Source organism: Rhyacophila brunnea, unplaced genomic scaffold, assembly GCF_057557595.1.
Source record: "Rhyacophila brunnea isolate RB1 unplaced genomic scaffold, BYU_Rbru_1.0 scaffold_18, whole genome shotgun sequence".
Lineage (NCBI taxonomy): Eukaryota > Metazoa > Arthropoda > Insecta > Trichoptera > Rhyacophilidae > Rhyacophila > Rhyacophila brunnea.
Genome location: NW_028232837.1, coordinates 34,579,107 through 34,595,825, shown reverse-complemented (window position 1 = coordinate 34,595,825; position 16,719 = coordinate 34,579,107). Strand labels below are relative to the sequence as shown.

The following is a 16,719-nucleotide window of genomic DNA, read 5'->3' as shown; positions in this document are numbered from 1 at the left end:
AGTCGTGGGTACCAGGTTCGGATCTTGAGTCTGGCAAGTATACACATTGTTTTTCAATTTGTATATAAGTCATAGTATTGACATAATAGGTTGAGCAAGTGGCTGGCATCCATTTCTCGTAAAAACAAAATATGTTAATACAAACCTCCACTCTGTGGAGGTCCATATCATCATATTAGGATTGGCATTACTCTACAACAGGCCCTGAAGTCCAGTGACAGTAGGAGTAGGGGTATTTAGTATTAGAAGATAAACAATCATAAATACACAGGCTTTGAAAAAATATTGTGACTGATAATCGAACTCAGTGCCATCGGATGAAAGGCTGTCGTTTGACGGGCTGGACTATGAGGGCTGCTAACTGCTTCTATTAAATTGTGTTATATTATTATTTTATTTGTTAAATATTTGAGTTAATGAACGTAAGAATTGATCTGTCAATTCAAAGATAAACCGAATCACGTATAATACTAAATGAGAATTAGTACAACCAGACACAGACGTAGCGCGGCGGTCACTTTGTGTAAAATAAAATAATAAAAATATTAAAATAATAATTTATAATAACTATTTTTTTTATTCTACGAATAATTAACTAGATTTAAGAATTTAACATTCTAATTATTAAACATACATAATTTTGAAAACACTTCTGAGAAAAATTAATATATTATAACCAATAGAAAAAATCTTTTTGAAAAAAGTAAGACACCCCACAGGAATCAAACATGCATCTCTCTGGAATCGCGCCCATGCACATAGTATATTATGCTAAATGAGTCATACTTAACTACGAAAAATTTCAACTATTGATTTTTAATACTCACTGAAGCGCTTCCCTAATTCTTTGAATAAAAAAATAGTTAATTACAAATTATTAGCAAGTTCAAGCAAGTTACAAACAAAAAATCATTGAGTGATCCGTGACGTCGGTTAGTAATTAAAGTAATACCTACTTTGATTTAAAATATAAAAACCGATCGACAATAGTAGCTCAATTTGGGAAGCGCTTTAGTGAGTATTAAAAAGCCAATAGTTAAAATTTGTCGTAATTTGTCGTAATTGTTTTTAAAAAAATATTGGTTATATTATATTTTCTCAAAAGTGTTTTCAAAATTATGTATGTAGGTACATTATTAATGTTTAATATTTTAATATAGATATAAATTATTTTGTGATTGTGATTGATAACACATGTTTTACTTAATTTCACTTCCATACTCGACAACAACGTCGTAATAGAGTAGCGATAGTAAACTCGCCTGTTGATTGATCTGTTGGTGGTTAGAATCCCGAACTGTATTCGATTCATGATGTAACTGTAACACAACCCATATGTGTTGTGTGAATAGCTTCCAACCAATATGCATAAAAGGGAGTTAGGATTATTTCCACTATAAATCGTCTCTGTTCTGGCAGAACACACTAACTGGAGAATACTAGTTTTGAGTAATTTGACTTTGAAGTTGTTAAAATGTTTGAAATGGTCTATCATGTGAGTATATTAAGTAATCGTAAAAAGGATGACTTTAAAATAAAGACTGTTTATTTATTAAGAAGGTTTCCAGACGGTAAAGTTTGAAATAAGGAACATTTTGGTATAACTAACTCAATATGTCATTTTTTAGAATAAGTGTCTTCTGCCAGAACTTAGAGAAGTCTTAACTCTTAACTTAAGAATTATGTAAATTATTTGTTATAGCTTAAATGATAATGTATATAAGGGATGTAGTCGTTACTTACTTTTTCCAACTACACCCGTTATTTGTTTGATATCTGATTAGGTTCCTCGTATGTGTGACGTGCGTTCGGGCAGAGTTGAATAATACACGAGTTGGTGTTTTATATCGTTTATATTATGACGCACATTAACTTGTTTGTTATTACACGGCAAATAATATGATTTTATATTATATTATATCGATAAGGTTTAACAAGAATCTTTTAACTTGATAATTCAGTCCTCATAGCTTCTACATTTATCATATTTTCCCTTATTCATAGATAAAGGACTAAAACTGTAAATTCCATTTCTACATAAGTAATGATATATCCAACATTCTTACAGGGTAGTCGTGGTGAACCGGGGACACCTGGAATTCCTGGGAGAAATGGAAGAAATGGAATCCCTGGTAGATCTATCAAAGGGGAAACTGGTTATCCTGGAACTCCTGGGTTGCCAGGACAGCAAGTAGAACATTAAATTTATATTATTTACTCGCAATAAGATGTAAATTTTAGAATCAATACACTGGTATATAAATAAAATAAGGAAATTGTAATATAAACTTATAATTACGAAATACTATTTTAAATGTGATTTCGTTGAACCATTTTTCATGTTAATACGAACAATATTAACTTGGTATTAAACTTAGTTTAATAAAAAAGCTTAGCCCTAAAATCATATATATTTTTTTAATAACTATTTTAAAAATGTACCTAACATTTACCCTTTTTAATTATGAGCAACGATATTAATAATATGTATATTATTACATAACCGTAACGTAAAATAGGTTTAAACATAAACCAAACACAGTAAAAAAAAATTGTAAGCAGAATACATAGTAAAAAAAATCTTTGATTTATTACCAATTACTACTACCTATTACTTGTTACGCCTCAGTTTTGGGACATAGGACTTGTGTAATGTCACGCAACTTCCCTCGATCAACGCCATGTGAGCGCGTAGATTGTATTGTAGCACCGCTGCAGGGTTAGTGAGGCTCGGCCACGCGAAACCGTTGATTACCAATGATAGTATTATTATTATTATATAGTTTTGAAATGTATTTTTAAAATTAATTTATTTCTTTCAGGGTTATATGGGACCCCCAGGCATTCCGGGAGAGAAAGGAAATCTGGGGCTTGCAGGATTGTCAGTCAATGGTCCTGTGGGAGAGAAAGGAGATAAAGGAGATATAATAAATTTTAGAGAATATATTATGTCAATATATTACAAGACACCAGTTCAACAAAACATTGTACGTAACAGCATTATCAATTATTATCACCAATATTACGAGGGTATTTTGAAAAAAATATTAAATCAACAAATAAATCATTTAAATTTTCCAAAATTGTCCCGCTTTTGAACTACACGCTTTTAACCAACCAGCGACTTTCCAATTTTTTCATGTTCATATTGAAGTAATTGCGAAGAAAATTGCTGGAAACTTTGAGAATGTTGAGAATGATACAAAAATAATCAGCAGTGATTTTATTTCATGAAAATGTAGAGCAGCCTCATAGAAACTTAATAACATTTTCGACTACCCTTGCACTAACTAGAACTAGATAATAAATAATATAATTAGAACTTGATTTATCATCACTTTTGTCCATCCAATTCTTAAATGCCATTAATTTTTAGTTATAACCGGAATCGTGATAGTTAATGGTCCACGAAGTATGTTTTTTTTAAAATAATAATTGTAAACCCGCAATATTTCATTATTATTAATTTCATATAATGGTAGGTAATAATTAATTGACAAAGGTCGATTATCGTTGTTAATGTTATTAAATTTTTAGCTTTTATAGTGTTAACTAACTTTCGATTCTTGGTGAAAAAAATACCCTGTGATATAAAATAATATACAATATGAGTAGGGATTACAATACCGAATGTAAATGTCGATACCGGTTTTTCGGTATTTCTTATTGAATACCGGTATTTCTTTAACATTAAAAAAAACAGAAGTAGGTGCTTATCAATAAATATAGCTATTAAAATCTTTTTAAAATATTATTTTATAGGAAAAACCTACATACCTACATTTATTATGTTGACATTTAAAAATACATATTGATCATAATTGTAGAACAAGTGATTTTTAACAAATAATTTGAATAGTATATGATAATTTTTACTAAAGCCCATAAAAGTTTATCAAGTGCAAATAAGTCCGGCTGCAGTAAGAGCTTCTTAAATTCAACGCGTGTACAGTCATCAATAATTATATTATAATTGAATATTTTTGTCACGGATGTTTTAGATTTCGAAATATTATTATGATAATTCATCGCGACGATTACTTATATAAATATATTTGATAAATTTTTTTTTATTATTTTTTCACATCTGTTGGATTCACTCAATATATTTGCATTTTAGCAGCACATAACGTATAATTCATTTTAAAAAACTTAAATAAGTGTGCTTTCTTCATACCAAAGATTCCGGTATTTTGGATTTTTTAAACCGGTATTTCGGTATTGATAAATACTGGAATACCGGTATTGCAATCCCTAAATTGAAAGTATTTATTACACTTAGTTGACAATCAGAAGCAGTTACGCCCGCTTCAGTAAAATATCGTCAACTGATACAAAATATAAGTATAAAATAATATAAATATGTATACAAATAAAATAATGTATTCATTGAAGATATGGACAAAAAAAAATTAAGAGGCAATATAAGACAATTGGATATGTTTTAAAAGACGTACATAATATCAATTGATCAATTCAATTTACAATGGAACTAGCCAGTTTAAGCGTTGTATAGAAAAGAGAAATGCAGTTCTGACACTATCAATTTTTTTTCCAGACTATAATTCACGTAAAACGTTTTATAATTAAGTAGTATAAAAAATAATTACCACCGTTTCTTTACTTTCATAGTGTGAACTTAGTTATGTGTCACCATTCCGCTTATATTTACCAACTATTTAATGTACGAAAACATCATCTTGGCTACGCTTCCGGGCGCTGTTGTTTACTAAATGGGAGAAGCTTATAATGGAATTGCGGTTAAAAATAGGCGGAGCATGTTAGTTCACAGTGTTAACACGTAGCCAAGAAAATGTTTTCGTGCAGTATAAGACGACATGCTCCATGTTACATGTCATTGTCATTTCTATGCCGAGCATATTTTGGTCCTCTACACCTACAGAGTAATAAATAAAGTAAAAACGCTTTACGAGAGAATGAGTTGTAAGCCATTTTGCCTATCACATTGTGTTCTTGCTCCAGGAAGTTAATATAAATAATTGATTTGATATAAATAAAAAGGATATCAAGTTATACACATTTATATTTTTTATAAAAATCGATGTTTTTTAAAATAGATATAAAAAATATTAAAACTATGAATTTGTCAACAATCGCTTAGGTGATGCTTAGAAAACCTAATAAACTAAATATTAATAATAAATATGATCATAAAATATATGTAATAATAGGGTGCGGACCGATAGAACAAATTCACATTTTATTACATTTTTTAAAATTGTAAGTTTGTCTTTGACTTAAAATAAAAAATATTTTTATTTTTAATGTTTTCAAATACATATTTATACATTATTACAGTTGAAATTGTAAATTATCAAAAAAATGTCTCAAATTGCAAGCTTCGTATTTTTCCGCTAGGTGCCTCTTTAAAAAAGGCTCAATGAAGACTTCGCCTTAAGCGTTGGCCTGTTGCGTCGTGGATCACAGGTTCGAATCCTGGGTCTGGCAAGTACACATATTATTTTTTAATTGGTGTATGAGTCAGAGTATGGACCTAATAGGTTGAGCAAAGTGGCTGACATCCATTTTTTGTAAAAACAAAATCTGTGAATACAAACCTCTACTCTGCGGAGGTCCGTATTATGATCCTATTAGGATCGGACATGGTCGGGATATAATATTATAATCCAATAGTAAAGACTTCTGACTTGCCAATTATTGGGAGACTACAGAGTTATAAATAATACATTTTAATTACAGGAGAATAAACTTTATTTACTTAAATAAGTGAGTTTGAAAGAATTAAATCAAAAAAATCAATCCGGAAATCCAAAAAAAGATGTCGACTTTTATTGTTGATGAAATTAAACACAGAATGATTTTTTTAAATTGTCGAATACATAACCATTGTTAACTATTTATATTTTCAAGGGGACTGGAGCAGTAAGGTGTAATGAGTGTAATGAACGGAAAATCAAGTGCGTAGCCAAGACATCTTTTTCAGTTTGCGGTAATACCCTCGTTCTACCATGTCCAGATGAAACATATTGTGATGCCAACCGTCCGCCATATTGTCACAAAGATTTTATTCCATTATGTTAACATACTGTTATTTTCTCACTATTCATGGCCATTTAAATTAATTATTAAAATATTAGTCATATTATTTGTCGCATCTTAACTTCTTCTGGGCTATTCTAAATAATTAACATAATAACATGTTTCCGTTATGTTTATTGTTTCAAAATAACACGGATATCACTCAATGCAATTCCATAAACAAGGCGGTTATCCACAATAATCTTTAATACACAGTACTGCATCTTACTTGATTCCAAATGCATCTAATTAAAACACAAAGTAATACGTTAACTCTGCTATTCAACTACATTAATTGACAGCTCGATGGTAATGTGGCCATGACTGGCAGTGTTAAAATCATCAATAATTAACTACTTGAATAACCCTTAATGCTTTTTTCGCTTTTTATAATTCATTTCCCAAAGCAAATAAAACAAAGTAAATCGATAGCATTGACTCCCAAAAAGATATTCCCACTGCTCCTAAAATAAAAAATCCATCCAGAATTTAGGTCAATATGTTTTTTTAAGCGTCTCTTTTTTAGATTTTCAAAACAAGAATGATAATATAAGATGGGCAAGTATAATGTAATAAAGTAATACCCCGACTTATGCGAATCGGAGTTACGGGGTTCTTTATCTGATACTTCGGACACAGTTCCACCAGAAAATCACATGACAATTATTATTACAAGCTGACAGAAGGTCTCAGTTCAAATGAAAAGGGCTTACAATTTTTAGAAAACATAGACTCCAACGAAGAACGCGTTATAGCTACAAAGCAAGGAATAAAAAAATGATTAGCTTGAATTTGTTAGATTTTACGAAGCCATTGACATCAAAATAACTTTTTTACGTAAATTATTACTTTTTTTTTAAAATATTTTGTTTAGTTATTGAACATAGATAATTTTTGAAAAAACTTCTGAGAAAATATATTATAACCAATAGAAAAAATATTTTTGAAAGAAGCGAGACACCCCCGCAGGATTTATATCTGCATATCTCGGGTTTTGCGCCCACGCACATATACCAATATGCTAAAGGTACTATACTTAATTACGACAATTATTAACTAATGGTTCATTCAATACTCGCTGAACCGTTTTCTAAATTGAGCTACTATTGGCTATCGGCTTTTGTATTTTAAATCAAAGTAGAAATTACTTTAATTACTAACCGACGTCACGGATTAAGCCCAATTAAACAAAATGTATGTGCAAAGTAAGTTGTACCCCGACAAAAGCGATTTCAACTCAAGCAGATTTCGTCGGACCCACATATCGCGTAACTTTGTGGGTATTACTGTATTTTAAAACAAAATATATTTTTGGCGCACCTGGCTCTCACTGCTGGATCCTGGACTGCGGGATCCCGGGATTCCGAGCTATTTTCGATACCTATGAATCCCGGGATTGATGAACATAATCCCGAAACTTTCGGGATTGATTTTTTAATCAATTTTTATGGATAAAGAAAATAAAAACGAAAATATAACAGAAAAAATACTTTTAATAACAATTAATAACTACATTAGAAAAAAGCTGAGTTTTAATGAAGTTTGATTTATACCCATGTGTAAGTTGCCGATTCATTTTATTTTTCACATAAATTAATAAAAATGAGAAAGATTGGAAAAAAACAATGCTTCACACTATTAACAAAGTAATTCCACCATGATCTCATACGTTTTACGGCAGTTTAATATTTGGTTAACTAATTAGATTTATGAAGCGGAAAGGCCATAAGTACACCAAGATTTGCTTTACTATTTTAAATCTCGCTAACCCATTTATTAATATTAGGTCTTTACTATCAGAAACAGCAATCTCATATTAAAGTCACATTATTATTTATATTACAATATTATTTACTCCATTAAACTTATGTATTTCCAAGATTGAACCTATACAATATTAACAATAAAAAATGTCTTAAATAGTTAAGCTAGATTTATTTTTGACCGATTTTATCAATGTTATTATTTATTTTGTAAATATAAAATTTTTATATTAACAATGGGAAAAAATGCCAATCCTGGGACCAGTCCCGGGATTGTCAAATTGTAATCCCGAAATCCCGGGATCAGAATTTTGGCTCGGGATTTGATTCCCTAGTAAAGACCATATTCTACGGTTGTTAAAAATATGGTCCCGAAAAGGGGGGCGCTGATAGAGCTCTAACATGAGGGGTCGATATAGCAGGTCGGTCAGCTAAACTAAATAAACAGAAGACAAAAGGTACTTTATAAAATATTCACTCTTATATTGTCCATTCAACTTTTATTTTATTAGGCACATTGCATTATCTTCTCATCATCATACCGACTTTTTCTTCCGTCTTTCTGATGTATCACCTCTTTGGCAACACGCTTATCTGTTTGGACACATTTAAAACTAGTAAAAAAAAAAATCATCAACTTACTTATATATTAAGGGTGTAGTTGTTGCTTTGTGTCAACTACCCCGCTAATATTTTATATTCAGACAGGTTGCGTAAATATGATATTTAACGGAGCTTTATGAAGGAAACACGCGTGGGTATTTTTGATGGTTTGTATTTTGTACAATGCACAATTACTTTACAGTTCTAGTGAATATTTACACGGCAGGATATACAAGAGTATATTAGTATGACGCACAGGTTTTTAGTAGTACGATTTTTTTACTTTTACATTATTTAAGAACGGACATGACGTGTCTCGTATGTATCCATCTATTGAAGTCCTGACATTTCTGACGTTTCCGTCTGCTTTTGTCTATGCTCCTTTTTAGGGCATATAAATGTCATTTGTAGAGTTGGGTAAAACCTCTACACTTACATACCAATATATTTTGGATGTGTGATTTTTAATAAAAAAAATGTTAAATTGCGTTTTAATTTTCGCGAAACGGTTGAAAGGATTCCTTTCATAATTAATAATGTCGATTTTATGATTATTTTGGACTATTCTCATCATCAGGGGCGCGACAACCCGGTGTGGGTCCTGGCCTCCTCCAACAGCTCCCTCTACCTGTCCCTATCCAGTGTGGCCGCTTTCCAATTTGGTACCCCCAGAATACGGCAGTCACTGGCAGCTCCATCTCACCAGCAAATCTTTAGCCTCCCCCTTCTTCTACGTCCTATTGGATTGCTGGACATCACTCTCTTTGCTGGTTCATTGTCATTCATACGGTGCACATGACCTAGCCATCGCAGTCTCCCAATCTTAATTGATTGAACTGCACTGCAATCTTCGTACAGCCCGTAGAGCTCAGCATTATATCTTCTCTTCCAATTGGTGCCATCCCTGATCGGTCCATATATACGGCGGAGAATTTTTCTTTCAAAGATGTTCAGGACTCATTCATTTTGCAGAGTTATTGTCCAGGTTTCTGATGCGTAGGTGAGCACTGGCTTTACAAGTAAAGAGTGATTTTAGTTCGGCGAGATAGTAACAGGGACTTTTAAATAATGTCTTAACAGACCAAAGTAGCATTTATTCGCAGACATGATTCTCTTGTTGATTTCTTCTGTAATATCATTATGTCGAGTTACAAGAGATCCAAGGTATATGAAACTGTCGACCGTATCAAACTTGTATGCACCAATATCTAACTTTGGTGCGACTTCTCGTGGTGTGATATAGACAGGCATGTATTTAGTTTTTGCCTCGATTAATTGTTAACTAATTCTTTTGGCAGAGGCTTCTAGTGCTGTGAATGCCCTTTTCAGTGCCAATTCTGATATGGCAATGATGTCGATATCATCGGCATACACCAGCAGCTGCACAGGCTTAGTAAATATCGTGCCGCTGCCACGGGCATCAATCTTTGCATCCCGTATCGCCTTGTCTAGCGCAATATTGAAAAGAAGGCATGCCAGAGCGTCACCTTGCCTTAGGCCAGTGGTCGGCAAACTCATTAGTCAATAGAGCTAAATATCAACAGTACAACGATTGAGATGTCTTTTGAGAGCCAAATTTCTTAAACTCAAACCATATAATGATATGTAGGTACACTGTTTAGTAACTTAATAAAACTTGATATCATACGTAATAATGATCTTATTTTCTTTTATTTTGTTAACTGTCAATTCATGGTGGAACTGCATTATATTGTTGTTTTTATTTAATAAAACGCAATTTTTTTTATAGTACTTATTCCACTTTAATTAATATATTAGGACCGGTTTCGTCCACCTCAGTGGGACATTTTCAACTGAATACATTTTTTTAAAACAATATTTATCAAACAAAATTCAAAACGATAGAAATAATATAACAATAGGTACATAATAATTATCCGTCCAATAATACCTTCCCAATAACAGGCTAATTTAAAACTAATGAGGTTGGACATTAATATTTCATACTACGTCAGGGGCATTAAACAAATTATTTAAAATATTAACAAACCACAAAATAATTAAACCAAAAAAATTAGGAATCCAATCGCTAGTCAACCCAAAACATCTATATAGTAATCAACCTAACTGTGCTATAAAATCACATAAAAAAGTGTAATTTGAATGTGGCATCTAGGTATAGGTAGAAAAGGCTTATGAATAGAGCAATATTATTATTCGAAACAATAACAAGTTAAATTGTTAGTAATAAAATTCATAGATGTCAGTGTATACGTACATCATAAATAAAACCAAGGTAATTATGGGTAATGTTTTCAGTAAACACTGCAATGTAGCTTTAATTTTAAATTTATAATTAATACGCATTAAGGTGACTTGTACCTACCAGAGGAATCTAGCGGAAAAATACGAAGCTTGGTTTTTGAAACATTTTTTCGATAATTTACAATGTTAACTCATCAGCAACATCTTTTTTCCTACGTGTTAAAACTGTGAACTAATATGCTCCTCCCATTTTTAACCGCACTTCCATTATAAACTAACAAGCCCCTCCCATTTAGTATACAACAGCGTCTAGAAGCGTAGCCAAGAAGATGTTGCAGAAGAGTAGTAATTAATAAATATGTATCTGAAAACATTAAAAAGAAAAAAATAAATTTTATTTTAAGTCAAAGATAAACTTACAATATTGTAAAAACAATGTACGATTACGTTATTATTACATTATATTTTATGGTCATTTTTATTATTAAAATTTAGTTTATTAAGTTTTCTATGCCTAACCTAAGTGATTTTTGACTAATTCATAGTTTTAATATGTTTTTATATTTTTGTTAAAAATCGTCGATTTTTATAAAAATTTAAATATGTATAACTTGAAATCCTTTTTATATACGAGGTGCCTCTGGTAGGTAAAGACATTTCCTTAAGGGGGAGAGGCACGCCAGCAGAGAACCTAAGGGAAAAATTCGAAGCTTGCTATTTGAGATTTTTTTTTGATAATTTACAATTTCAACTGTATTAATTAATTAATATGACTGTATCTGAAAACATTAAAAAGGATTTTTTTTTTTTTTCAATTTAAAGATAAACTTACAATTGTAAAAAAATGTAATAAAATGTGAATTCGTTGCAGGGTCACATCTTATTATCACATTATATTTTATGGTCGTATTTATTATTAAAATTTAGTTTATTAAGTTTTCAATGTTTCGTTGTTTAGATTTTTGACTATTTCATCGTTTTAATATTTTTTATATTTATTTTAAAAACATCGATTTTTATAAAAATATAAATGTGTATAACTTGATTTTTTTATTTACATCAAATCGAGCTTCAATATTGGGACCATACCTAAAATAAAATTTGATATAAATAAAAAGGATTTCTGTGTTAAAATTGGCTGTGATAAATTTTGGAGTGAGAAAAACAGTTTTGACAGTTCAGACGGCTAACTTATTTTAATAATTATAGTAGGTAAGTGTTAATATTTCGATACTCTCCTACCCTAGATAGCTGCCATAATGCCTGAAAGCAGTCTTGTGTATAGAATAGATACGCAGAGATATTTTTGTTGATAGCAGGATTGTTGTCTTACTCTGAAGCATAACATGCAGAACTATATACCTTAAAAATCAGGATGAAGCAAATCAGATTTAATAATTGTCCGAATTCACCATTATCTAGTTTTTTTATCATAGTTAATTCAGACAATTGAAATACTATTTACATAACAGAACGAATGATACATGTTCTCTATAAATTCTTGGTCTGAGATCGTTACATAAATTTAATAATATAAAATTTTAGTTGTACAGTTAGTACAAGTCAGCGTTGAGCAGGTCAGGATTCAAGGCTCGCTTTTCTCTGCGTATAACCAGTTCTCTTATTAACCGGTTCATCAATGAAATTATCCTCTTCAAATAAAACGCTTAAATGCACGATAAATACAATAATTACTTTTATTTTTATGTAAAATTTTAAGAGAAACCCTACTTAAACTCTAAAATTGTAAGGTTTTGAGATAAATTTTCACATAGCAAACGCTCAATGAATTTCAATTTCCGTGAGTAAAATCTTAATATTTTTTTCAAAACTTCGAAACGAAAAATAAATACGTAATTTGGTAGCACTTTTTTCGTTCGTAAATTTGTACATGTAGTTAATTTCAAAAACACTACGCTTGCACTCGAAAAATAAATAAATAAATTATCTACATACACACTTTTGTAATATTAATGTAGTAATCTCAGAAAAAATGATGATAAACGGTGGTAGACGTGTGAATTTCTCCGTGAAGTGATCATATCGTGATCTTGTACGGCATATGTCGTACGTATGATCGAATAAAGATGCCTTTTAACATGACAATTAATTGTTATTAATGTAGATGACGTCTTGTTACTCGTACTACCCAGGTACGAGGATTTGAAGGCATTGATATGATGCCTCCACTGAGATCTGAAGATGTACCTTACATCAGTGGCGAAAGGTGACTCTTGGAAAGAGGTAAGCTGTGGAGATCAGAGAAAAAGAGCACCCTTGTCAGGTAACTTACGGGAAATAAGAAGATAATACTTACGAAATTACTACTGATGAATAGGTGCACACTAATGACAACGACACACTGGCCATAGGTTTCACCGCTGAATTTGTCAAATTATTTAAATCACTTATGGCAGTAGAATTCCACGCATACTTTCTTTGCCAAACAATACGCATCGCCAACAAAAAAGTTTGTTTAATGTATAACTGCCAGTTAAAAACAAATATTTATCATATAAATTGTTGTGAAAATGTCTAATATAAGTTTTTTTGCTGTATTCAAATCTAAATGAACCCTTGGAAGGTCAAGCTTTGATAATTTTTAAATGCAATCGTTCCCACATTTTTTACCGGGACACTACACAATTTATTAAATGCTTATATATTTAAAGCACTGGCGAATGATTTCGGTACAATATGAGATAATTTATCCACATTCAAAACACAGTAACACAATGAATTTTGTATTATAAAATAAACCTTTATCACCGCTTTGAAATGTCAAAATGACATAAACTGTGAATAGCATGTTATGTTTGTCTATGACTGAAGTAACCTAAATAATAATCGCGAATTAATACAATATTTATTTTTAATAACAATTCATAAATTGTATGTGATCGAACACAATAGTTATTATTTTTTTAATCATCCTTATTATTTATTATTTGCTTTTAAAGATAAGCATAGACAATAAACAAATCAACATTTCGAATAAGCTTGTCTGTTTACGCTTCCGAGTCTCGAACAAAAACGCAGACATGCATGAAGTTGGCAACTGAATTGCGGTAGAAAGTTCGGCTTGGATTATCGTTGAAATAATTCTAAAAATAGCACTCACGTTGTGACGTTCCATCATTTATTTTTGATTCGAAACTTGACTAAATTAAAAGCTCTACTTATAAATAACGACGATAGATGGCAATCAATATTTTTATTATAACCTACAATGTCCTACAATATAGATATTTATTTATATAAATTAAATACTTGAAAATAGAAGGTAAGCTTTAAATAATCGCTTAGTATGGAGCCTTCGCCACTGCCTTACATAAATACTGTCAGCATGTTAGTCAACAATATAGCACTCGATACATGTCAGTCGAGGTAGTCGGCATCCACCAAGCGACGACAAGCGTATTTATTTTTTCCAGATGTGTCCTGCAGGCTTCAGATGAGACAATTAAACCAACACACTGGGTAAGTCAGTTCCTGACCGGCCATGGTGACTTCGCAGCCAAGCTGCACGGTTTTCGTTTGATAGGAATGCACATGTGGGTACGACCATAAAGACGCTGGACACGTCCTCTGGTAATGCTTGCTAATGGAATCCGACCAAGCGGAGCTGTTTGCCAGGCTCCATCCACACATGGTCCCGATTGGCTACGCCGATTTTATATCAACCAAGGCCAACTTTGACGCATTTGAAAAATTTCCTGCGTCATATGTAGGACGGAATAATTCCGATCTCTCCTTAGATTCATCACTTTCAACTCCTGACTCCTCTGTTTCGGCAGAGTTTCAGTACGCGGATACAGAAGACACTAATAATTCATGTCATTAAAGATAAATGAAGACAGAGCAAGACATCAAGATTATTTTTTATTTTCTAAAACTCTTTCATAAGCCCTGAAATACGTGGTTTACAAGGACGTGGAGCATATTTTTTTTTCATTCTAACACTCTGTCATGGAAGGTGGTCGTGTGCAAATCACGGCTGCATATACATGGCGGGTGGAGATAGAGTAACTCAAATCATTATCCCGAACTGATTGTTATTGTAATATTGTAATCACACTACGGTTGTAAGTGTAGTGGCAGCTGATAACCAATCCAATGAATATTGTACATATTGTAGAATTAAATATTTTATTTTGTTTCTTCCTTCCTTTCCGGAAAGCTGTACACATAACACATACATGCGATGTTTACATATAACTATGACAGTACTAATTCGACTCATTATATTTTTCTAATTTATTTTATTTCCTGCATACCACAGAATAGATTAATCATATTAAAATACTTTTGCGATCGATAACCCGTCGTAACTATTAGTACAATATTTTTTTCATGACATTTTTGCGATGCTCAGTGTAGGCTATGCTGTTATTTAATCAGTTTCATTTATGCAGTTATTATCAAACTTTGTAACTTATAACTTGAAATTCGCGTTTATTAGATGCTTTATATGATTTTTATTTAATTTGTCGAATGTTGTAGGTGTTTTGTTACGTGATCTTTTAAAAAGAAAGGTAAAGTTTTATTGACTGATAATTACTTTTTAAAAATTTTAGGTAGGTACCTGTTTATAGAAGAAAAAAAATTAACAATTTGAATTACCATACGAGAATTATTATTATAATAGACACTTTTTATCATATACGTAGAAAATAAAATATAATCGTTTTATTTCTTGTATATTTCTTATACGACGGCTCATACGGAATGAAAGAGAACGAATCTAAAATCTATTAGATATTTATAATATGGTTGGTTGCGCTTTTTATAGTGGACTGTAATTGATTGGTCGAATGATTGTGACGGTGGATATTATATGTGTACACGCGTCCGTTGTCTTAAAGTAACTGGATATTATTCAATCACGATCTACTGATGACCCCTAACTACTGGTCGCCTAGACTTGCAGCAATAACTATGGATTTGGGGTAAGAATGAAATATAGGAATGAAAGCGATTCTAATAATAATTGGCCGAACCAACGGTAAATATTACTTTGTATTGAGCCACTATGTATACTCCTATTAGAAAAATATACCCAGCATATTATATGACAGATAAAATAAACGATAAACAAAGACGCCATTCATTATGATATACCAAAGATGGATCCACTGCTAGAAGTAAGTATTCTCACAGTTACATCCACTTATCTCAATTCCTAGCTCTACATTCTATCTCTACTACTTCACCATGTTCGATCCTAAGACAATCATATGGGCCTCCACAGAGTGGAGGTTTTATTAACAGATTTTGTTTTTATGAGAAGTGGGTGTTAGCCACTTGCTCAACCTATTAGTTCCATACTATGACTACAAACATAAAATAAGAAAATTATATGTGTATTTTCCAGACCCAGGTTTCGCACCCGGGACCCACGACATTACAAGCCGACGCTTAAGACATTGTTATGTCTCTACTAAACGATTTTCCCGCAAATATTTTGTATATTATTATTTTATAATGTTAAGCTATTATGACACATCTATAGACCATGGCACTAAATAGTGAGCTCCGATTGTAGTGCTATATATTGCTTAACTTCAAATACAATGCGGTAACCTGTATGCAGTAAATAAATAAAATCTGTTGCATATTTCGTTCTTATGCTACGAGGGTGGGTCAATAAGTCCTTAGAAAAGCCGACAGGTGGCGCGACTAGTACTGTAAGCGGTTTGTTTTCATGCAGCAGCACTACCGATTCAGTATGCTGCGAAGTTTCAATCAGATTGGTCGGGTTGTTGTTTTTTATTTTCGTACATTTAAAAAAAAAATTTGCTTGTTTACAAAAATGGAGAAAATTGAGTTTAGAGCTGTTATTAAACATTTTAATATAAAAGGGTTAACAGCAAAGGAAATAAAAAATGAGTTGGATTTAGTTCACGGCATATCTGCTCCTTCACTTGCAACTATTTATAACTGGTTAAATGAATTTAAACGTGGTCGTACATCAACAAAGGATGAACCACGCTCAGGACGTCCTGTAGAGGTGACTACACCAGAAATGATCAATAAAATCCACGATATGGTGTTAAGTGACCGAAGA

General features: G+C 31.7%; 1 protein-coding gene across 1 annotated transcript in view; it reads left to right on the top strand.

Annotated features, from left to right (window-relative positions):
* The window catches only part of LOC147073466 (uncharacterized), a 150,796-nt gene extending 144,245 nt beyond the window's left edge, over window positions 1-6,551 (top strand). The window contains exons 31-33 of the mRNA XM_085945652.1: window positions 2,069-2,191; window positions 2,823-2,987; window positions 5,893-6,551. Coding sequence (XP_085801778.1) covers window positions 2,069-2,191; window positions 2,823-2,987; window positions 5,893-6,063 — 459 coding nt within the window. The 3' untranslated portion in view covers window positions 6,064-6,551. The remainder of the gene's footprint in view (window positions 1-2,068; window positions 2,192-2,822; window positions 2,988-5,892) is intronic.
* The last annotated feature ends 10,168 nt before the right edge of the window (window positions 6,552-16,719 follow it).